Here is a 24498-nt window from a genome sequence, read left to right on the forward strand (position 1 = left end):
AACAGGAACATTAAGGTAAACAGTCTAAGATTAATAAAAATAAAGCACAAGACAGGCAGAAATAAAATAGCCGCCACACAAGAGGGATCACCATTTACTCGTTCCCAATCTCGGGCATCATAAGTCATAACTAACGTTTACAACAGCTAACACAACTAACATTATCTTCTAAGTCCTAACCAGGGGGTGTTACAGAACTAGTTCAGCATTATTCCCAGCTACAATTCGTTTTTTTGCAGACCATTAATTCCTAGCTACAATAAATTTGTACACAGCTACGTCAAGCAACCATCAGCTCCTACTTAGTGGAAGATGCTTTCGTCTCGTTCTTCTTCCTCTTCCCTTCCGGCGATGTCCTGCCCCGCTTCACAGGCTTCTCACCAGCTGGTTTCTTTATGGTGTTGGTAGCATGCAGTGTGGCACATAGGCGCAGTGGTATTCTGGTCCTCCGATGAAACGCTCGTACACAGACATATCCTGCAAAAAATCACCAAGCGGTTCTGCCCTGTAAGATTAGACCAGAAAAGATTCCCCTAAAAAGAAAAAAAAAGATTAGACCAGAAAAGGAATCGCATGTCATGTCTGTGTCAAACAAACCCGTGGGCCGGGTAACTGGTCTGCAATACTATGCTTTCATAGCATGCAATTTCTATGTCGCAAAGCTCATTTATCTTGCACAGGTTGTTAGATGGATTACATGTTGGATTTTCCGTCTATGATTCTGGGATTTGAACCTATGATCTATGAGCTGAGAGCCTTGAGATGAAGACCAACGACTCAGCCAAAAGAAAAGAAAACCAAGAAACGTTCAGAGCCACTTGACACCTTCCTTGAAGCATTCCTGGATATCTTCCCTTGTTTGACCTGAGGTTGATAAGAATTTAAGTTAAATGACTCATCAACAATCATTTCACGGCTGTCTTTCATGTTATATTTCACTTATATAATACCTTTTGTGATTGAGTGTATAGATGAACCAAAGTATACAACGCTTCTCTTCAGCATCCCAATACATTCCCTAGGTATCGTTATTGGGTTTCGGCTAGATGAGTAATCTGCAAAAACCTACAAAAGGGTATATTTTTTATGGACTAGTGTTCAACCAATCTGGTATGGTATTTGCCTTGATTATTAAAGGCTATATACCTCATTTTCCTGGAAGTAGGTACCATTCAGCGGAAACTTTCCTCTATTTGCTGTCCGACATGGTATCTGCATATTCACATATGCAAATGGTTCAGGAATAACAAAACAAAACAGAGGGGAACGTAACAACTTCAATCAGCAATATCGAGGAAAAATAGTTCAATGGTGAGTTGAGAGAGAGAGAGCGAGAGAACATTGTTGTCATTAGAACTATGTAAGAATTTGCATCAACAAAAAGAAGTGATAAGGAGTTGCCAAAGTTTTTTCAATAATTTTTTAACGCATTTTTCAATAATTTTAAATCAGAATAAGAACTCATAATTGAAGGGTATGTTTGGATGTAAGAGAACAAAATTCAATATCCTTGGGTTGGTTGGGATGAAAAACGAATTAATTACCCAGCCAACCCCAAGGGATTGGATTGAAATCAAAACCAGGCCATGGTTGATCCATCAAAGATCAGTAAAGCAGCTGAGTGAAAGTCATAGTGGTTGTGACTCCTAAGCAGAACCTCCAGGTCCTGGGTTCAACTCCCGTAGGAGCGAATTTCAGGATTGGTTAGAAATCATAATAGTAGTTGCTCACCAGAACCGTGCCTTCCACTGTGTAGTCATCAGGACAAGAAAGAACCACTAGTAGGTAAGGACATTTATCTTCTGGAACTCTGTCTTCGAACTGGTGCACAAGCAAATAGGTCACTAGATTAATCAATGTCAGTGTAAAAGAAAAATATAACTCATAATTGTAGTAAAGTTCACAATTAAAGCACACCTCTTCTAGGATTAGATGATCATCTGGGAGGACGTATCTGAAGTTAGAAAAAGAAGTTAGAGAGGTGCTGCTGATTTCTAAGGACAAAATTATATCAAGAAATCAAAATTACTTACGCATTGTGTTCTGTCCTAAGACGACCGATATTTTTTAGTTTTTTATTTCGGCCAAAGCTACCCTTTGGATTGATCACAGCCAAGTCCTTTCCACGGTTCGGTGTCCAAGAATTACTGTTCAGCACATGCTTGCGTGAACAAATATTTATTTCAGCATCATACTCATACTGTACTCCTTCTGGAGTAAAATCTTCAATATCACATGCATAATAATCTTCGTAGGAATCTTCTTGCTCATTAGGTGTTCTGTTGTATTCATATTCTGGGCTTGGTGGCATCTCAATAATTGGCTCGCAATTATGGATGGGTGGTGTTTCAGTAGTGCTGCTTATTGGAATTTGATACTGATACATTTGTTGAGAACTTGGTGTGCAACTCCCAGAAGCAACCATGCTTGCTTGCTGTTCTCCTTGTTCATGTTCATGCTTCTCTGGAAGAGGAAGCGGCTTTCTGAAAACAACAAGAATCTTTCCAACTCAGCAATACAAGCCACAATAATACTGGTTTGAGTTAGGTGAATAGAGGAAGAAATTAATTGTTTTAAAACTAAGGGTTAAGACGGAAAACAACTTGAAGAGTTGAGTGAAAGGTAACCTTTTCCTAATTGAAAGCAATAATGAATGAAGTCTACCAAACAAGTCCCCCCACCCCCACCCCTAAATAAGTCACATATTTCTTGTCATGGACCCATATCACTGGACATGGTTTGTAAAACACCTGGGAAAGAGGAAGGTGTGGCAGCTGGAGGATGACTTGCCTCAAAGTAACCTTAATACATTGGATCTAATATATGGAATGAAATCCTTATAATCTGGAAAAATTCTGGAATACAACTTCCTAATTCTCATAACTTAATGGTCAAGCAACAAACTGCGTAACAAAGGTGGACCCACGTTACTGTGCATGGGAATGGAGAAGTCATGGCTGGCTTTGCTCGCTTAACTGGCTGGTTTCCTGAAATTCCTTACGATAATTCAGAGCACCCATCTTTCATACTGTCACAAATGTGACAACTTACAGGAGCACTCTCTTTTCTTTTGGCTTATTATCATCTGATTGGTTCTTTGAATAGGTTTAGTTATGTTGTTAGTAATTAATTTTTGAAAATCTAATCTAAACTAATGGTATCTGATAATACCTATTTGTTATGATATATATTAGTTAAATGGATGCTAAGTTTAAATGGCATAAAGTTATACAAATACTTAAGGCATAGTCTACAAACAACAGTACATGAACAAACCTGGCAAGTAAACTATTGTAATATATACAACTTGCACTGAAAGGACAAGCTCTGCAGTTTGGATTTTGTTTTGTGCACACTACCTGCATCATGAAATCAATCAACCACAGCCAGAGTTGAAAAATATTCATAGCAAAACGTAAATATAACTCACTTAGAATATATGCATACCTTTCCAAAAGTTATCATAAGACAGTGCAGTTCATACCTATTTTTGTACAGGTAGTCAGATGGATATGCTTAGAGACTAAGAGTAACGGTGAAGTGCTACTAATCTTCAAAAGAGATTGTGGACTTACAGCTTTTCCTTATCAATGGTGCACAATCGAGGCCATAAGTACCTTTGTACATCATCCAAGAGCGGATATCTTCACGAAACAAAAAAAGGAAATATGGAGAAAATTGTTATTATAACAAAAGAATAAGGAGAAAATTGTTACAATGGTATTCTCATATTCAACCTAGACAAATCTTACAGGTTAATTATATGGAAATCAGCACCGTTTAAGGGCTGAAGTTTGACCCATCCTAGCCTTGTCACTATGCGAGCTACGTTGACATCAACCTGAAATAAGCGTGGAGTCAGCATTCGCGCTTGACCGTATTTTCTATAGAATGACAAAGTATAACTTACTGGAAATGCTCTATGCCTCAATGACAAAAGGCAAAGGCAGTCAACACTTTTCACTCCAAACCCATGTATACTGAGCAGAATTTTTCTAGTGCCAAGAAAAATAAAAAGAATAAGTAAATTTTGCGAGATGGAATTCCATTATGCAAGTAGATTGTATATAACTGTGGAAGAGTTTGATTTTCTTGATTCATAACCTGGTAGCAGTTCCCTGCTAAAAATTCCATGACAATCCTCCGATAGTTCTTATACAGTTTTAAACAACCAATTGTTAAGTTGTACTGTGTCCACTAATACTGTTTTCCTAAAAATAATATAGGTGATAAAAGAAATACTTAACAAAGTTGTATAATTTTTCACAGGCACAAATACAATAAAAAGGAATATTATTCTTTGAAGATATTTCAACAACAGCCACCACAAAGAATAGAGCAAAATGGTGAAGCAATTGGCAGTAGTATATGTACTATGAGCAAAGCCATACTTGGCTTTTTCAGGTGACATAAATCTAAGCCAATCCAGGTCAAAGCTTCCATCTTGAGCTTTCTGTACATGATCCAGAAATTCCTGTAAAAAGGTAAAAGAATGCTTTTAGCACTTTCATCCCAAGAAAAAGAAAGATAAACATGATGACAGGCTAGAAACCCTAGTAAGTGATAAAACTAATATTTCAATCACATTGGTGATAATCTGGTGGTTGTAAAATAGAGAAATACATTTGGTTGTATTGAATAAAGAGTCCACTGTAGATGATACAAGATGTGTCAGTCATTTTCGTTAAAAAGATACTACTACGTCCATTCCCATACTTATAAAATGCCAAGCATCAAAATGTAATATGCCTTCCAACATTAAGTATTGTAAGTATATGCCAATTAGAATGCATAGATTAACATCAAATTTTGCAGCGACCCAGCAAACTCATAACAATGCTCTATAACACTTGAACAGCCTATCAGGGAGACTAGAGTTCTCACATTTTCTCCTATAAGAGTTCATTTACCTGCTTCAGTTAGCATAAAAAATCATAACATATGGATAAAGCATATGTTTTGATGAAATAAATAATTTAAGCAAATAAATATGTACAGTATTAATAAAAACAGCCAACAATAAAAAAAACTCAGAAAATATTTGTGCACGGTGACTCTCCTGGGAAAGAACAGAACAAAAGACTGATATTTAATCTTGAGGTTTAGATTATAATATTATCTCTAATAGCACAACAGGCATGTGATGCACAAAACTCATTCCACTAAATACACATGTAAAAGAAACAACTCCATCTGAAGAAAGTTTCCCGTCTACAGAAACTTTGGATACAATTTTAGAAACTTATTCTTGCAACAAAAATGTTGGATATAACTTTATAAATATAATTTCGCTACAATTTTTTTAATAGGATTACAAATGTGGAACACTAACTTTTTCAAAGATGAGTGCATTCATCACTTGGGGTAAGATAGCTATAAATATAGTGATGCCACAAAAAACTTGGACAAAATATTAGAAATAAGTAGATGGCAGTTTTTGTCTTGCAATAACATACCCGTATCCGCACACACAAAATGTTATGCTGCCCCCTGATTGCAATGCATTTTGCAACCTCAGAAAATGGCGCATTTAGAACTGATTCCCAATCTACAACATCACTTGTTTCAGTTCGACTTTTGTCACTGTATCCCTTTTTATATGCTTCCTCCCGTAACTCTTTCCAATTAGATGCTGTGTCTGGTTGTTGTAGTGAAGCTAAGATCCTTTTCAAGTTTTTTTCAGTGCATACTGGATTTCCTGATTTATCCTTCACTAAGTTCATAAGGTCACTGTCCCAAGTAGAAATGTTTTTCTGCTTCATACTGGCAGCGAAATTTCCTATAAGTCTATTGTAGTCTTCATCTTCACCATAATGCCCTTTCACCTCTGTATCATAGTCAACTTCTTCCTCAGAATCAACGTATCCATCAAAATGTGAATCGACGAAGTCAAACATATCCAATGCTTCATTTGAGTTCACGTTTTTATCATCACCGTCTACTAATGGAGTTGCATTAGCTTTATAGCGTCTCTTCCTTGGAGAAAACTTTGCCGCTAGGTTCATAAAAGCTTGGCTGTTTTCCATGGACAAGGAACGAAAAATGTAGGAAAGTGGAAAAAGAGGTAATTAGTTCTGGTATAAAACATATGAACATTCTAAAATCATATTTATGGATCCTCATTTTACCTTGATAAATTATCAGCAGAATTCTGTGTAAGGAAAGTACCAACCACAGAATCAATTAGGGATCCTCCCCACTGAGAATGTTTTCTAGGCCCTGACGAAAGCAATTAAGAAATTAGAAACCATTTCATACTCATGTATCCCATAGAGACAGTAGGTTGTATGGCTTACTGATCTGATACAACTAACTACTGTAGAAGCAAGACATGATTTTTGTTCATAAAAATGTGAACTGTTGACAGCCATGCAACAGGTGTTTGCTTCTCCATAGGTCTTCCCAATGTCTATGTTTGAATAACTGATGTTTGCTCAGAAAAAAATTCATGCACACATTATTGGATCTTTGGTCACAATTTAGAAGCTAACATACATTTAAAAGAAGTGTACAATCTAAGAGAAGGAAAGGGAAATAGAGGAGTGGCATATCAGTGAATAACTTCAACAAATGACGTTAATGTCTCACTGGAAGAACTATTTCTTGATCTAGGCAACAAATTATCTACAAGATTTTTTTTTATTTTGTTCTGCGAAATATGAAATTGACTTAACTCTAGATTTCATTTTATCAGTTCACAATGCTTAGAGTTTTGTCAAGAAATCATTTTTCCTGTTGACTCCACAAGATATTTTTCATTCTAGCTTTTTGACACAAATGGAGAAAAACTAAGCTTATGGAGTGACCTGCACTAGTGCAAGATTTCCTAAGCTTTTTAGACAAGTTAGATTAGAAGGCATTTTTTTTGTGCTCACTTTTTATTAAAGGTAATGTGATCCTCTTTCTTGCATTTTGCATTTTGACACACGAAAGCATAAAAAGGGCCAGAATAATTACCAATTAGGGCAAACATTTCAGCAATGAATATATCCACATAATGTTCAAACGTGCGCCGTGTTGTATCCCATTCAGGTCCGCTGCCAATATCAAACCCTTCAAAACTCTCACTGTCACTCCTATCCCACTCTGTCAGAACAGCAAACACCCTCAATGTTTCATCAGTAAGGCCCAAAACCTTAGCTTGCAGTTTGCCATGATTTTGTGATATGGATTGACTACGGTCGATGGATTAGCAGAGAGATCCCGGATAGCAGCCCTTCCTCGGGAACTATCTTAGGATCTTCTTTTTGCTTGATTACAATCAATACCGGATTCTCTCTTTTATAGAGACAACTTACTTGACCCCTTTCCTAACAAACCAAACCAATCTAATCTAATCTAATCCGGTACTGTCCACGCGCTACAGTACCGCGTGGGCCCCTGGTCCGGCTCCACTTGCCATAACACTACTCCACCCCTCCAAGACAGCTTGTCCTCGAGCTGTGGCCATTGCTAGGGGTTCTGCATGATGAGGTTGTAGGGCACAGCAATGCGCTTGGCATACGCGAAAACCTCGTCGTCGTCCATGTCGCGTAGCGCGCGGATGTTGCCCATGACGGAGCGGACGTGGTGCACCGCCTCGACGACGTTGCCCATGCCGGCCTTCCCCTTGGTCCAGATCATGGCGGCACCCTCGCGGACCTTGTGGAGCGCCTCGCCAAGGTCGCGGCAGCCGCAGACGAAGGAGATGCAGGACGTCGGCGGCGGGGGTCAGCACCTTGCTCTTGTCCACGTAGTCGACGCCGACGGCCTTGGGCTGTAGGGACGGCGCTAGCAGTGCTGCGTCGTTGTTGTCGTACGCCGTCACCACGCTGCTATGGATCAGGGTATGGGTCGTCGGGGTCGGAGATGGCGACGACGTCCTGGCCCTGTCCCTCCAGTGCGGCGGCACATAGCGTTGAACAGCGTTGGCGCCCACCGAAGCGGCTACCAGGTTGGCGTTCGCGCTGGCATGGCTGGCAGCGTCGATGGCCATGTCACCCTCCAAGGCCTGCACAGGAAGGCAGGGGCGGCTGAAGACGACCGTGGCGGCGGTGGGTGTCGCTGCTGCCCGCGCTTTCTTCTCTTCCTGGAATTTCTCCAAGCACGCAATGCGCTCGTCATGCGAATTCAACCGCTTGTTAATGGTGGAGAGTTGCGCAAGGATATAGTCAAGCTTGGCATTGATGGCCGCAGGATCGATGACGAGGCCGGCCATGGATGGCGATGCCTCGGGACTGATCTCTGATACCAATTGATATGGATTGACTACGGTCGATGGATTAGCAGAGAGATCCCGGATAGCAGCCCTTCCTCGGGAACTATCTTAGGATCTTCTTTTTGCTTGATTACAATCAATACCGGATTCTCTCTTTTATAGAGACAACTTACTTGACCCCTTTCCTAACAAACCAAACCAATCTAATCTAATCTAATCCGGTACTGTCCACGCGCTACAGTACCGCGTGGGCCCCTGGTCCGGCTCCACTTGCCATAACATTTTGAGGGCGTGGGATATCAAGTTCTGTTGAATACCAAAGTGGCTCAAGTGCAAAGGATGCCGCAACAGTTGGAGTTCTCTGGTAAGGCAAAAGTGCCAGCTGACCACTTTCCTTGTGTCCTACCATCAGTTTCCTCTTCTTCCCTCTCTTGCTCCTCTTGCGCGTAGTTGGTTCACTGTTTAAACCATGAATCTTGGCAAGGGACATCAAGTTACCCATCAGCTCGGCTCTGCTGAAACATGTTTTACTTTCTGATGAATCCAAATCCAACTTGCGTCTTGCACTATTAGACCTGGCAGCACCAACACGTTGATTACCATCCTCTGTCATTTTCTTCTTATTCTTCTTGACTGTACTGGGCGTGGTCACCTTGGGCTTCATCACTGTATCTTTGGCCACTTTGAGCCGCTGAACCCCCTTGGTCGACTTCTTCCCCCACCTCCGAGATGCGGGCTCCACCTTCTCCGGAATAGGAGTATGGGCAGGAGAAGCAGCACCTGCATCGCTGCCACTAGCAACACCTTCTTCCTGGTGCTGCTGCTGCTCTTGCTGTGCAAGATTGCCAGAGGACTCGCCCACCAGTGGAGGCAAGGTGCTGGACTCCTGCGTGCCCACCGGATCACAGCCCACTTGGCCCAAATCCTCCGGCATGGCGGACTGAGAGTGTTCATGGGCATGCGACGGCACCGAGGCCAGGCAGTCGCTGTCCACCTTTCTGGGGCCAGCAGCCGCGCTGGTGTACAGAGCAGTGCAGCAAGAGCCATCTGCGGCGGTTGTCCCGGACGCCCGCGTTGGCTTGCGGACAATGTCGGGTGTCGACGGCGATATCCCCACCTGACGCCCTGATGCAGAAAAGAAATCCATAAGCTACGGGCAGTGTTATTATACTTAAAAACTAAACGGTTAACGGACGGTCACCACTTGTTGTTAGACCATCGTAGCCGTTTAAGCGGCAAAACAAACTTTTAATAAAGGGATATATGGTCAATTAAAGGGAAAAAACTACTAATAAGCGGCGTTGAACGGCGGCGGCGGCGCTGGGACCTGGGAGCGATGCTTCGACTAATGGAGCGAGCAAGCGAGCACTTCACACCTAACGTAAATGGGCCTCCAGCCCAGTGTGAAGTAATGGCAGCAAAAAAAATTCTAAAAATCATGGGAAAATGGCAAAAAAAATAATCAGGTGAAATGACAAAAATTAAGATCCTCGTGTCATTCTACGTTCCGGATACGTCGTCCCAATTACCTAAGCATCATGATCCTATCCATGAACCAAACATCCTGAAGTGGTATATCGTTGTGAACCGAGAACTTAAAATTAGCGATCCTAGTGCCACGTTCCTTGTGGAACTTTTGTGACTGTGAGACGGACTAAATGATCGATGGAACAGTCGAGTTTCTAGATGGACTAAACGGTCGATTAAACAGAAACGACATAGTAACGGTCCTCAGACGGAACAGTCGAGTAGCTACAGGAATCACACACTTAGAGAGAAAAAAAAACACGATCTTTCTCCGACTCGGCTAAACGGCTACTCTCCCCGACTCCGTTACCGCAGACACCGCAGATTGACCGGCAAATACTCAAATTTTACAAGACTTTTAAAGATGCATTGCTTTTCTTTTACTACGTATGTATATCAAAGTACATACATTGCATTTTACTATGTATGTATATCTAAATACATAGCACCAAAACGAGAAATCCAAGTGAGCGAAAAAGTGCAAGAGCATAAAAAACAACGGATGTGAAAGAGAAAGCAGACCTTTTTTTTTACTATATATACTCCAGACACCTAGTAGATTCACTGAGCAACGAAGCCATAGCGGATTGCAGCAACAAACCAACAAGCGCAACAGCATGGGCAACCCAGACTAAACCAGCGAGAGCCAGAGGGAATAACAGAACCGAGCACAGCGGACTCACCAAGATCTGCCGCCGACTCTGCCTCCGCCACTGCAGGCGCCATGGCAGCAGCGCCCGCTGCTGGGCCCTGGAGACGAAGTCGACGAGAATAGAAGAAGCGGGGCGCGGACTTGGAGTCCATTCCACGACCCCGCTCTCCGCCCTGGCGTTGTTGTTGATCCCGTCCAGTGTTGCGGACGGCCAGAGTAAAGAAGGGGGTGGGGGCTCTGTTTCCTTCCTCGAACCGCTCCGTCCGTCAGAACTCACAAGGGAAGTTGCGACAGAGGGAGGGGCGCAGCGGTTGCTCGTCCCGGCGGCGGAGGGGACAAGTGGCGAGGCAGTGCCCCTGACTGGTGGGGACCGCGCGCAGTGGTGTGTTCCTTTCCGTTGGACTCGCGCCGGTTCGGTTGCCCACGCGGTGGTGTGTTCCTTTCCACTTGGGCTTCAGCGCTCAGTCACAGCGCTAGCGAGGATCTCATTTGGGCCGTGGCCCACGCGGCTTTCTCCTGTGAAACACGGCCTACGTCTTTGAGGGCAATCCAATTGTTAGCTCGGGCCTTGTTTAGATTGTGAATAATTTCAACCCGATGAATAGTAGTACTTTCGTCTTATTTGGTAAATATTGTCCAATCGTGGACCAACTAAGCTCAAAAGATTCATCTCGTGATTTCGAACTAAACTGTGCAATTAGTTATTTTTTTTATCTATATTTAATGCTCCATGCAAGCGGCTAAAAATTGATGTGATGGAGAGAGAGTGAAAAAACTTAGAATTTGGAGGGTAACTAAACAAGGCGTCGGGTGGCTTTCTTCAGAGCGGCTCATGACAGTCCAGTCCATGTATCCATGCCGTCTGGTCGAGTAAAGAAACACCGCTCCCCTCAAAAAAAAAAAGAAGAGTAAACAAACACCGAGGCTTTGTATTGCGCCTTTTTAGATTCAGAAGAAGTAATTAGATACCGAGTCACATTGGATTTTACCAAATTTGACTGAAAGACATAATTTGGGTTGAGTTAGCACATTCTGAAAAATTATACTCTCGAAGCTAGGATTGCGTTTTTTCTGTCCAGGTTCAAAGTTAGGATTGCTTTTTTTTTACGGAGGAGATTGTACAAGGTAGCATAACGATAATGATATTCTGAACAAGGCAAGGTCTTCAAAAGTGTACAACAGTGCAAGACAACACGTTCAACTGTCCCATCCATGGAAATTCAGAATATCTCTGCCACACAGCACCATGCCAAATTTCTGAAATTGGCTAAGAAATCGGTGTTGCGGATGTGCTGCAGAGTACATCTGAGGAGGTGCTTGGAAATTGGAACCAGAAGGCAATGTCTGATCAGCTGTTTGTGTGTTTTTGCACATCGTAATTCGTAGATAGACAGCAAAAGTATGCTTTATTGATCCTAAAAGGAAACACGAGATCTTACACATGACTTTCTTAGAAAATGACATCTGCAGTCCATATTACCAACGGCACAAGATCGACACCCTTTCAACTAAACCGAGACACAAATCACGAAACAAAGCATCCGAAGACAACTAAAACAAACTAAACTCGATGGGATCGAAACTGATGAGACGACAGGCGGCGCGGCGCGGCCCGGCGGTCAGAACTCAGAAGCCGTGGATCTTGACGTTGGCCTTGGTGGCCATGCCGGCCTTGACGAGGAAGGCGGCGACGGCCTTGCGGTGGTCGCCCTGCAGCTGGATGACGCTGCCGAGCTCCTCGTCCTCCACGACGACCCCGCTGCAGCAGAGCTCCCGCTTGAGGTCCCGGAGGATCCGGGCGTAGTTGTAGGCGGCGCTGAGCCCCTGCACCGTGGTCAGCGTCTTCTTCCCGTTGCGCTGCTGCACGCGGAGGTGAACCACGTCGTCCTTGGGCGCCGCCCCCGCGCCGCCGACGCCGCCGTCCTCGTCGGCGTCCGCGAAGGGGTCGAACGGCGAGAGCAGGCCGCCGCCGATGCTGACCGCCGCCGAGCCGGGCATGAACTGGTCGTCCTCCTCTCCCTCGCGGCCGCGTGGGGCGTCGGGCTGCTTCTTCTTCCCGGCCGGGAGCAGGTACTTCTCCTTGGACGGCGCGCGGCCCTTGCCGCCGCCGCCGCTCTTACTAGCCCCGCCCTTCTTGGCCGCCGCGGACGACTTGGCGCGTACGGCCACGGGACCGGCGCCCTGCTCCACGTCGGAAGAGGAGTCGTAGCTCGCCAACCCCCACCCCTCCAACGCGAGCCCCGGCGCTGGCGCCGGCGCCTTCTTGGCGGTCTTGGTCTCCACCTCGGACGGCGCCACGCCGCTGGCCTCCAACTTGGACGACGACACGGCTGCGGTTGCGGTTTGCTGGGTTTTGGGGATTCTTGCGCTGGAGGTCGATGCGATCTTCTTCTTGTTGGCGTTCGTGGTTTGCATTGTGCTCTGCACGGGGGGCGGCGGCGTGGATTTATACGCGGCTCCTGGGAACAGAAGCGGAGTGCGCGTCGGGGACGAGAGGGTTGCTTGTGCCGTGCGCGGCTGGACCGTGGCCGTGTGATGCGGCCTCTACGGTTTCTGATCCGGCGGAACAAAACTTGGCGGCCACGGTCTTTCGATTGGCAATTGTCTGGTGCAAACTACTCAATCTGAGCAAACTTGAAAACTAACAAATCAGGATCACTAGATGTTGATCCAATAAATAGGGTGAGGGATGAGATTTTTTTTACGCTTAAGCCCCTCACCTGACGGCTATTTTTTTTACGCTTAAGCCCCGTCACCCCATTTATTAAATTAGCACCTAGTAGTCCTGATTGATAGTTTACAAGTTTGCATATGTTGTCCTGCCGCCACCGCAACGATTTCTTGATGGACAGACTGTGCAGTGGGCCCGGGTGTCAAAGGGTAGCGAGGGACTTTAGATACGAACTCACTTACGGAGTAGTATACATGTGTAATGTAACTGCAATTACCAGGGAACGGGTCCATGGTCCAGACTCTCCAATGAGACGCTACCCATCAGAGTTCAAACCCTGATGATCATATATTTTTCTAGAAATTTTAGGGTACATGTGCGCGTTCGGTGGTACTGCGTGTTTCTCGCGCACGCGCGCTGGAGGTGACAACGCCTCCCAATCTTTTCTTTGCGTATATACGGACATGCACGCATGTGGTGTGCGTGTGTGGGTTGTATGCGTCCAAATTGTGTACCCGATAAAAAAAACTGCAATTACTAACAGCCGAGTGTATGATCATGGAAGACGATGAACTATCAGCAGGTGGCCTAACAAGACAACAAGAACTCGCAACCTCTGGATATCAATATGATTACTTTTTTTATTTGATGAGATATTTTATGGAAATACTTCTACCCATCTCACTATCAAAAGATCAAACAAAGTAATAATACACTAATATGTGATCGAATTATAATGTTGGAGAAGACAAGTAGTTGTCATAGGAAAAAGGAGAGAGAAAGTTCATTTTACAGTCCTCAACTATGAAAAACCTTTAGCTTTTCAGCTCTCAGCTATAAAATCGTTTACCTTTCAATCTCAGCACAAATTTAGAGTAGTTTAATCTGGTGACACGATTTAAATTCAAAAAAGCTTCACTTCGAGAGCTCCCTTTACTCAGCAGCTGTTGATGCTGGGCTCGACCAGGGTTGGTAAAGAGCAGAAACACATTTTGAAAATAGATCAGAACCAGCTTTCGACAACAGATGTCAGCCAATGTGACTCAATCATCAGTATCCAGCACGGCAAAAAAGAACACAAGTAAAAATCTGTGCACAAAGTTACAGCTTTAAGAAAGAATGCTCATGACTTTTGACAGCAGGGTGTAGTACTTAGTACATACAATACAGAATATGTCAATATCTCTTATATGTTTACGTGGCTTGCACATAACAAAATTGCCCGTAAGGTTAAAATCCAAGTGTGGGGGAAAACTCGACACTGAAGTGACACTACTATCAAGGTAATTTAGGTAATCTTCTTGGCAAAATGAAGATTACGTAAATCAATGGCGACATTGCTATTATTGTAGCTGAGCCAAGTCACTGAAGAGAAGATAGTAGGCTACTCCTAAAGCTCTACATCCATTCTAGAGAATGGAGTCTGAACAAATGAAGGGCAATGAAGTAATCTGTTCTAATATTTTACAATGCAAAATTTTCCCTATTGTCTGACGACCTTCAAGGTAATAGTTGTGTCTGGTACTGACCTTCTGAAATCTTTTCTTTTCAGTCTCACCTTCTGGATTCTGATAACAGTAATACTCTTCAAAATAGCGTATCTCCTCAGCTAGCCATTACGGTTAACTGATGGCTTCTTCCAGAACAGTCTTTTGCACTCTAGAAATTTCATTCACAAATAAAATTATTTTGGTGTCTGATCTATACAGTTCCTGTATCTAACCAGGCAGTCAACTTTATGACATATGGTCTCATCGAACAGGCGGTGCTAAGCCATGTGTCTTCATCATGCAATGGTATTTCGGGTTTACTACTGCACCCACTTGCATGCAGAGCTCAATGACAGCAGGCGCATGACCATAATAATCCCTCCCGCCGTCCACAAGGACCGGTGGGTCATGAGGCCGCCGATGCCACACAATCTTCTGAGGAACTAGGTCATCCACTCCGGCCTTGTCCCACTTGTGCATCCCTTTCCAGCCCTCAAACTTGAATACCCCACACATTCTGGCCTTGTGCCCTGACTGCCCGATATGCACTTCAGAGCAATGCTTACAAACTTTGGATGGATACACCAAGAGGAGTTTTGTGACACCTAATCTCAGGCTTTCCCATGCATCTAGTGTTCTCTGACCGATATATCTGAGTTCATCTGGCAAGATTGGAGCAGGTTGCTGATTGTTGGTTTTGAGTGTGGTAGATATTTGATCACTTTTGTATAGAATCTCATCAGGTATGTCTGCACCAGCATGATGGCAGAGCTCAAGTACAGCTGGGACACGAGTGAAGTCAAACCGCTGGTCATGCTTTATCTCATCCTCAAACATGTTTTTCTGGTGGAAAGCCTGAACAGGAACAAGGATGTCATTCAAGTTGCCTGGATCCCATTCATGTGGTCGGTCCTTGATCATACGCTTGAAACCATAGCATGTTTTCATCTGATGACCCGTGGCTCCAATGTGAACTTCAGGACAGAACCTTCAGTCCAAATCAATACAGAAGGTGTTAAACAGACTCATAAAATGCAGAAATATTCAGGGCAAAATCAATAAACTGTAATCAGGCATAAATATCACAGAGAACGCTTAGCTTGGCATCACAAGAATTGGATTGTGTTTATAAAAAACTAGAATGGTGAAGATACACAAGAAAAACAGTAACCTATCCATTCATAGTATCTCTACTTTATTCTCCATTTCTTCAATCCTTTTGATACTTGCCTAATTCAAGATGCTATAGTTTTTTTTTAAAAAAGAAAAAAGCACTTCCAGCAAATCATCAATAACGAGTACTATATGTAATACTGCCATACTGGGTTTACTATCGTTTTACAGTTAGGACAAGAACTTCACATTTATTTTCCTTACTTGCATGACTGAACAGGAACAACTTTGAGCAGTCTGGAGACACCCTCATAGACAACCTCCCTTGCCCTGACCACCTCCTCTGCGACCGGGATCATCCGCTTGATTGGGTATTCCTTTGACCGGTTCTTAATCCTCTTAAGAATCATTGGCCGCAGCTGCTTCCAATCCACCCTCGAAGTGGAGTAGTGCCTCTGGTTCAGAGCTATGCCACACAGCTCCAAGCAGATGTAGCTCCCGGCTCTTCGCCCCAGAGACGCCATTGTAGCACATATACAACAAGCCTACAAGTTCAATTTGAATAAGCGGGTCTGCGGGTGAAACCAATTCGCCCCAGAGATGCCATTGTAGCACACATACAGCAGGCCTACAAGTTAAGCGGGTCAAACAAACACCGAAGAGCATTAGCGTGAGATATCGGTAACCAGCAGATAATGTGATCGAAACTTCCTATAAATGTTGATTCGAACTAAGAAATCCTACTGGATCAGAAGAACTTACTAGTCGAGGAGGTCGATCTGACGAACCGCGCCCGGCCCCGAGACAGGGCCGAAGCCACTCGCCTTATGCCACCTGAAGACGGCTCCTCTTAAGGACACTACTATGCTGCCGTCGCCGCCCGCTCGCCGAAACTGAAACAGGGGAGCATTCCCTCGTCGGCGCCGGAGAGCAGGCGGGAAAGCACCGGCGCCGGAGCGCGACGAGAGTTGGCGTTCGAGAGAAGGAGATGGCGTGCCGCGAGCAGATGGGGCGCGAGCAAGGAGAGGAGGCGACGACGACGACGGGCGCGCGGAGATGAGAAGGCGGCGGCGCGGCCGCAGGCGGAGCCGGCGTGCGGGAAACGAAGAGGCGCGACGTGGACGGCGTCTCTCGATGCGGCAGAGGGAGACCGAGTTGGGCTCGGCTAGCTTGGCGGCGGCGATGCGGGGCCGTTGATCAACTTGGGCTGCAATTTTTTTTTTGGGAGAATCATTAACTTGGGCTGCTGCTATCTTCTGCTTAACCTTGGCCTCAATTGGGCCACAAACCTTCGCTTTTGGCACAACAATATCTCGTCTTTCAGCCCAAACATGGCGTGCCGGTTCTCTTCTTGATTGGTAACGAACGGCTGTGATCTACGTGGCCCGCATCCATTGGCTGTGACACAGGGAGCCCGCGGCGGTAACCTCACCTGATATCTCTTCGCACCGCCTTAGGCTGTCTCCAACAATGAGTAGGCAAATACTACATCTTTGGGTCATACACAGTGAATGCATCACCACCCAATTTTTACTCCTCTCCAACAGCGAACCAAAAACGAGAACGCAAATCTCGTCCCGCGGCCTCCCCTGCTCTTCCTCCTCCGCCTCGCTGTCCTCCGCTCACTCCTCACGCTGCCGTCCTCCGCCTCCGCCTCGCCGTCCTCTTCCTCGCGGCCTCCCTCCCGCTGTTCCTCCTCGCGCCACCGTGGGCTCGCTCCCCGCGCCTCGCCGTAGGGAAGGCGCCGTCCCCCTCCGCCTCGCCCCGCCTGCGAGTTCCCCACCGCCCACGGAGCACAGCGCCGCCGCCCTGCGCCTCCCCACCGCGGCGCGAGATCCCGGCCAGCCCCGGTGTCGCAGACCGGCGAGCAGGGGCGGGCGTGGCGACTTGGAGGTGGCGGTGGCCGCCGGTGGCTGGCGCGGCGACTTGGAGGTGGATCTGGACTCGGTCGAGCGCACGGGAGCCCTAGCGACCCTGCCCCACGGCTGCTCACGGGCCTTCCCCGGCGGCCGGCGCGCGTGAGAGGGTGGAGCGGGAGCGGGAGAAGGAGAGGGAGCAGCGCCTCGACGACGTGATGGAGCACCGGCGATTTGCGTCTTGGAGAGAGAAGGTGCAAAAATGAGTCCTGGTTTGGCTCGTACCCAAAATGGGTAGGGTACCGCGAATGCGTCGTCTATTGAAGCGTGCTAAACTACTGTGCACAACCTTTTTTGCATTTGGGTTGCCCTTTGCATGAGCTGTTGGAGACGGCCTTACCGGGCCTATAAAAGGTGAGCCCCGCACGGGCGCTCATCCTGTTGATTGGCATCACCATCTAATCCCGACGAGGAAAAGACCTTATCAGACGCTAATCTTCTCATCATCAAGGTAAATCTCCCCATTGACAGTTCTTCGCCGAGTCAGGGGTTAGTGCGGTCGTCGGATCTATGGTTCGTTTTAGCCGCCGCGTTAGTGCTATGGTTCGTGGGGTTACGTCTGATCCATGTGGGTTTGTAGGGTTTGTAGTCAAATCATGTTCCAGCTCATTTGATCGATTTGGCCAAATCATCTCAAATTCCGTGGGATGGTTCTCCCGATTTTGGCGAAAAAGATTGGGGTACGTATACTTCGTTAGTTCTAGACTAGATTCTCATTTGCCTTTGACTGGGTAAATACTTTTATATAGAACTGATTACTTACATTTTGATTTGTATGAGATTGATAAATCCTGTAGAACACTGATGTGATTATTGTCTGTCAGTAGTCTGGCCCTTTGGGATTCCTAATTACGTACTGTGATGGGATTATTGTCGGTCTGGCCTTTTGGGATTCCTAATTGTTTGTATGTTTAATATCGTTTATTTAGTTATTAGTTATTTATTTAGTTAATTAGTTGTGATGTTTTTATTGTTCATATGTTAATACTGTACCTATACATGTCATATGTAGAACTCTTTAGTAGAGAAAAATTTTGTTTGTACATTGGCCGTATATGAATCTATTGGATACCGCAATGCCCGAAATTAGTTTCCTTTGTTGTCATCCTACCTATTTTTGTTCATAACCCAGGCTTGTTTCTGTAGCATATATGATTAATAGCTCTATTGTATTTGTTGTTACTAGTTTATTAGGTGCAGCTTTTGTGGATCAGAGTAATCATTATATTTTTTCGAAGATTATTGCCCAGGCTACTTATACTAATCTCTCAGATGTCAATGCACAGTCTTTGTGATTTGAATTCCATGTTAATCACATACCTCTATGTCCATTTCAGATGCAGATCTTCGTGAAGACCCTCACCGGCAAGACTATAACCTTGGAGGTCGAGTCCTCTGACACCATCGACAACGTTAAGGCGAAGATCCAGGACAAGGAGGGCATCCCTCCGGACCAGCAGCGCCTCATCTTCGCAGGGAAGCAGCTCGACGATGGCCGCACCCTTGCTGACTATAACATCCAGAAGGAGTCCACTCTCCACCTTGTCCTCCGTCTCCGTGGTGGCATGCAGATCTTCGTGAAGACCCTCACCAGCAAGAGCATCACCCTGGAGGTTGAGTCCTCTGACACCATTGGCAATGTAAAGGCGAAGATCCAGGACAAGGAGGGCATCCCTCCGGACCAGCAGCGCCTCATCTTTGCAGGAAAGCAGCTCGAGGACGGCCACACCCTTGCTGACTACAACATCCAGAAGGAATCCACCCTCCACCTTGTCCTCCGCCTTCGTGGTGGTCAGTGAGCTGTGCCAGCTTAGAGGTGTGGTCATGTTGTTTGCATGTTAAGTGTGGTCGAGTTCCAGTTAAGCTGAATAAGCATACTATGTCATTTGTCATCGTGCTAGTATCAGTATGTGTGGAGGCCTTGTGAGCCTTTTGGATGGTCTCTTGCTTGAAACAATATTATCTAGTTCTACTTGAATATCTGGTGATTGTCTCTATTTGTGTTACTTGAAACAGTATATCAAATTCTACTTGAATATCTGGTGATTCTCTCTCTTTATTTGTGTGTTTATTTTGGATGCTTGATTGACATGTAACATGATTTAGCATTGATGTTTTGATCATGTTTTTCTGCATCAACTTGTGCTCCTATTGAATTTTTCAGTGTTTCCATAATGTGCAGTGTTTGTAGTGTTCATTCAAATATATGACAAAATGATTGTACTTTTTTGTTTGTTCTCCATAAAAGCAAACTGTGCCCAAGTGTTTCGCAGTATCTGGAGAGCATGAAAGCAAACTGAATCCAAAAACTGTGCACCAAGTGCCCAAGATCTTTTCAATCTGAAGAGCTAACAACAGGGATAATAATTGCCTCATCTCCTTTCTTTGCAGTTGTGGATATCTCAGTTTGCTATCATGGTACCACATATTGTGTTTAATCTAATTTAAATTTAGTTTAGTCAGATGATTATCAAACCGCCAATTTTTATATCTCAAGTTGCTAATATGTTTTTTTGCTCGAACTAGTCAATTTGCTAATATCATGCTACCACATAGCATTTTAATTTTGATTTTAATTTAATTTAGTGAGATGATTAAGACTTCATCAAGGGCCAGCCTTAAGGCTGTATCTCTTTTGCCTTGATAATGGATGAGGTTACCAAGAACATACAAGGGGATATCCCTTGGTGTATGTTGTTCGCTGATGATATAGTGTTAGTGGACGAAAGCTAGGCGAGAGTAAATAGGAAACTAGAGTTATGGCGACAGATTCTTGAGTCTAAAGGTTTTAGATTGAGCAAAACTAAAACCAAATACATGATATGCGATTTTGGTGGAGTTGTACAGGAGGAGGGAGATGTGAGTTTGGAAGGTCAAGTAGTGCCTAAGAAGGATACCTTTCGGTATCTGTGATCGATGCTACAGAGGGATAAAGATATTGATACGGACGTTAGCCATAGAATCAAAGCAGGGTGGATCAAGTGGCGACAAGCTTCTGGCATTCTCTGTGATAAGAGGGTACCACAAAAGCTAAAAGGCAAGTTCTATAGAACTGCGATTAGACCGGCTATGTTGTATGGAGCAGAATATTGACCTGCAAAGATTCGACATGTTCAACAACTGAGTGTTGCAGAAATACGTATGTTGCGATGGATTTGTGGTCACACAAGAATGGACCGAGTTCGAAACGATGATATACGCGATCGCCTAGAGATAGCACCAATTGAAGAAAAGCTTGTCCAACATCGGTTGAGGTGGTTTGACCATGTTCAAAGAAGACCTACAGAGGCACAAGTGCATTGTGGAGTCCTAAGCCAAGCTAATAATATGAGGAGAGGTAGAGAAAGACCGAATTAACATGGGGGAGAGAATAAAAAGAGATTTGAAAACTTGGGATATACCTAGAGATCTATGTTTGAATAGGAGTACTTGTAAAGCAGCTATTGAAGTGCCTGAATCGTGACTTGGGGCTCTCGGTGGGTTTCAACTCTAGCCTGCCCTAACTTGTTCGGAACTGAAAGGCTATGTTGTTATTGTTGTTGTTTAGTGAAATGATTACCAAACCACCATTTTTTATATTTTCAAAAGGCACAGTTTGACAGCGATAGATGCTACCTCACCATGTCACATTTGGAAGATTTAAAAGCCCAAAATGAACTTCAGCATCAAATGTGCTATGTATGCTTGCAATTTCAAGCTGTGTTTTGGGATAACTTATTATGGAATCACTGTGACATTGCATGATCAACGTAAAAAAAAGAAAAGAAACTGCATGATCAGGCTATTCCATGAATAGCCATCCGTCCACAAAAGAATGCAATTCTCGCTTTCCGAGAAGTCAATAAGTTTGAACTTTGACCAAAATTATATAAAAAAAATACTAACATTCCTGATATAAAATTAGTATCATTAGATTTGTCATAGAATATATTTTTATAATAAATTTATTTAGAGACATAAAAATTAATACTATTTGCTATAAACTTGGTCAAACTTGAGCTAGTTTGACCAGCATGGATCCCATAATTGTATTTTTTTCTGGACGGAGGGAGTAACCATAGGTGTCTTGTTAAGCTCCTTTCTTAAACTTTTTCTCAGAAATAAGGTGGGAACAACCGAACAAGCAGCTGCCTGTGGGGTTAAATGTCGCCGTGTAAAAAAGGCGGCGCCCAGCTCCAATGGGATAGGATTCCGTCGAACTGCCGTTTCCCACGCTCGCATGCACAACCTGTCCCATGCCCGCTAATTCGCCCTGCCTGCATGCGCATCGTGCGGCCGTCGCGTTAGTACAACTCGCTCGCAATCCGCCTCGTCCGCCTCGATTCGACCCGCCCCCATCCGCGCACCCCGTCCCCATCAGTTCGCCCAGCCCCGCAGGCGCACCCTGCCCCGTTGTGCCCCTGACCGCCGGCCCCCAGCAACGTACGCCACACGCCACGTCTGCCCATTCCCAGCGCTCGTGTCGTGCCACCATCACTCCCCCACGTCCCTGACTCTACGAACAGCATGAAACACGTGCAACATGAAAACACTTAAATGCAACATATGTCTGAAACAAATGAAACATCTCGAACATACGCTTGCACATATGTGTAAAAACATATGCAACATCCAGATAGAAATACTTGCAATTTGCAATATGAAAACACTTGCTGCAACGAAAGACTAGAACAGATAAAACATTTAGAACATACTGTTGTAACATGTGTGTGAAACATATGCAATATCCAGATAAAAAAACTTGCAACATACGTCTGGAATAGATGAAACATTTTGAACAAACTCTTGCAACATGTCTCTGAAACACTTGCAACATATGCAACATCCCCGATCTACTTTTGTAATATCCATATAAAACAACTGCAACATACCTCTAAAATGTCTGAAATACTTGAAACATATATTTGCAACATAGGGGAGGGGAAGCACCTGTGCCGGTCAATTCCGGTCGTCGGGGTGGAAGCCGGCGGCGAGTGGTGGCGCACGAGCAGCACTAGCATCCAGCACCACCGCCACCAACACCGGGCTTGGGTTGGTCGGGCGGGCGACGCGCAACGGGAGGGAAGGGACGGTGTGCGCGACGGGAGGGAGCGGGCGGTGCGCGCGATGGGAGGGGGCGAAAGGCACGCGCGACGGGGGCGTGAGCAAGCGGTGGCGGATGGGGTGCGCGGCAACAACTAGGGGAGTGCGCGTCCACGTCTAGGATGGGGCTGCCGCAAGGATGGGTGATTTTTTTTAATAAACTCGAGAGCAAAGTGAGCGGCGGGGTAAAAGCGCAAGCAACGAGGTGGTGCGCCTGCGGATTTGCTCATGTCGGACGTAAGACACATAGCGTTATCGAATATTTAGATATGCAGGAAACAACCAAAAGTGTAATCCTCAGTGGATCTGAACGCTAACTAGGCTGTGATTTTCCAGGAACGAATTGTATTGTATAATGGGTATTTAGGGTATTTACAATCCATGAAACGAATTTACTATGTACCATAGCTACGTTGAGTAAAGTGATCATTGCAAGCTACAATAGGTCAACTACTCATCTGAAGAATTGTGTATGATCTGATAATGGCTTAGGCTTCAAGTCTTACAACCAAAAGCTATCACGTTTCAGTTACTCAATTAACAGTTGGATACATACCATGTGCTAGTAACCACCAGAAATACTATTAGTTTTTTTACTTGGTTTAACTGTGTAAATTAGCTGCGTACTCACCAATCAAATCCAACAACAAATTGGACATAGAAATACGGGAGAAGTTTGCTTACATTTGTTGGAAACGTCATTTTATCAGTAGCAGGAGATTGTATGGTTTGACTAATACGTACACCAAGACTGCCCAATCATGATAGGGCCTAAGTTGCACATCATTCTTGTATGTGTCTGTATTTTTTTTTAAGCTTCGAGCTTGAAGAAGTGTTACTGATAAACCTTGTTCTCATCTTTCTTGACTTACATGTACGTTTGACTAGCCTAAAATTCGCTTCACGATGAAGTAGCACTTTGTTACTGCAACACCTTGATAAGCTTAATGATCAACTAGCACTGATCTTATCTTGACTATCTCGTTTTTTTACTTGATTGTTTTGATTCTGTGAGATAAGCACAATCAGCATGCACTTGAAGGTCCTTTTGGTCATCGTTATTTGGATAAAAAAAAAAGAAAATATTTTTTCAATGTATTTTTGTTTCAGTACATTTTGTTGATAATATATTACTGTTTGGCTTGAGGGTTGATAATCTAACAGACATAGCATGTTCTTGGTATTCTGAAATGGAAGGCAGAAGTGGCTATGATAAAAGGTCGCTGTCATGTTGAATACATTAACTCATTTCAACTGGGAAATAAAACTTGTTTCTTTTTTCCCCTTTGCATGCACAACTCAGTTTTCTTCTGAACAAATGACGAAGAATACAGTGGTAATTTGTGGCTTTACTTTTATTGAGTAAATCCGGAAACTGTACAGAAAACCATTAAGTAGACGACCATATGCTTAATTAGTTTTCAGTACCTAAAGCTTCTATGTTTTTTTTTCAAAAGAATGAAAGTTTTCTTAATATATATGTATATGCAAGTGAAAAGATTATGTGATCATTATTTATAGGTTCGTGGAAAAAGATCTTGAAGGTACCTAACCATTTAATTTCCCCTCGTGACTCTTGTACTACACCACTACGTATATTTCTTCGAGTTTCCATAACTACCAGAATACGCTTTATTCAATGTTGGTTCGATATTGAATCTAAGAACAATGCATCAGAATCAATCTACCCCCTAAATATCAGACTAGAGAAAAATACAGAGTACGGGATCACAGCTAGCTAGCAGCTTAGAGTTCAAGTCTTTGACGTCGCACTTTTTAGCGACACGCCATACTCTCTGCATCATCTCGAAAGTGTGGATTACACAAGTGCACTGGCCACACTGGGCACG

The 24498-nt window shown here is 44.4% G+C and overlaps 4 protein-coding genes across 6 annotated transcripts; 1 reads left to right on the top strand and 3 right to left on the bottom strand.

Annotated features, from left to right (window-relative positions):
- Nucleotides 1-78: 78 nt before the first annotated feature.
- Nucleotides 79-10599, bottom strand: LOC136497569 (DNA glycosylase/AP lyase ROS1-like). Its single transcript, XM_066493408.1, has 18 exons — nucleotides 10408-10599; nucleotides 8486-9322; nucleotides 6958-7164; nucleotides 6129-6219; nucleotides 5457-6015; nucleotides 4392-4474; nucleotides 3911-3995; nucleotides 3753-3841; nucleotides 3576-3644; nucleotides 3448-3484; nucleotides 3277-3359; nucleotides 2034-2483; nucleotides 1918-1954; nucleotides 1732-1821; nucleotides 1147-1212; nucleotides 951-1065; nucleotides 826-864; nucleotides 79-477 (listed from the first exon to the last, which is right to left on the bottom strand). Exons 1-18 carry the CDS (start codon nucleotides 10526-10528, stop codon nucleotides 299-301), a joined length of 3237 nt encoding a protein of 1078 aa, XP_066349505.1. The 5' UTR covers nucleotides 10529-10599; the 3' UTR covers nucleotides 79-298.
- A 1170-nt stretch (nucleotides 10600-11769) lies between these two features.
- On the bottom strand, nucleotides 11770-12828 carry LOC136497568 (uncharacterized). The gene has a single exon (XM_066493407.1). The coding sequence runs from the start codon at nucleotides 12789-12791 to the stop codon at nucleotides 12003-12005; it is 789 nt and encodes a 262-aa protein (XP_066349504.1). The 5' UTR covers nucleotides 12792-12828; the 3' UTR covers nucleotides 11770-12002.
- Nucleotides 12829-14238: 1410 nt separating this feature from the next.
- Nucleotides 14239-16767, bottom strand: LOC136498428 (APO protein 4, mitochondrial-like). Of its 2 annotated transcripts, XM_066494363.1 has the most exons (3): nucleotides 16413-16767; nucleotides 15915-16278; nucleotides 14239-15525 (listed from the first exon to the last, which is right to left on the bottom strand). In XM_066494363.1, exons 2-3 carry the CDS (start codon nucleotides 16172-16174, stop codon nucleotides 14799-14801), a joined length of 987 nt encoding a protein of 328 aa, XP_066350460.1. In that variant the 5' UTR covers nucleotides 16175-16278; nucleotides 16413-16767; the 3' UTR covers nucleotides 14239-14798. The 2 variants fall into 2 exon arrangements, with proteins under 2 accessions (XP_066350460.1, XP_066350462.1); XM_066494365.1 differs by having other exon boundaries at nucleotides 15915-16767.
- A 396-nt stretch (nucleotides 16768-17163) lies between these two features.
- LOC136496922 (polyubiquitin) lies at nucleotides 17164-19625 on the top strand. 2 transcript variants are annotated; one of them, XM_066492702.1, is made up of 2 exons: nucleotides 17164-18017; nucleotides 18904-19625. In XM_066492702.1, exon 2 carries the CDS (start codon nucleotides 18904-18906, stop codon nucleotides 19363-19365), a length of 462 nt encoding a protein of 153 aa, XP_066348799.1. In that variant the 5' UTR covers nucleotides 17164-18017; the 3' UTR covers nucleotides 19366-19625. The 2 variants fall into 2 exon arrangements, with proteins under 2 accessions (XP_066348799.1, XP_066348798.1); XM_066492701.1 differs by lacking the exon at nucleotides 17164-18017 and adding an exon at nucleotides 18054-18246.
- The last annotated feature ends 4873 nt before the right edge of the window (nucleotides 19626-24498 follow it).

The sequence above is a fragment of the Miscanthus floridulus genome, chromosome 12, assembly GCF_019320115.1.
Source record: "Miscanthus floridulus cultivar M001 chromosome 12, ASM1932011v1, whole genome shotgun sequence".
NCBI classification, from domain to species: Eukaryota; Viridiplantae; Streptophyta; class Magnoliopsida; order Poales; family Poaceae; genus Miscanthus; species Miscanthus floridulus.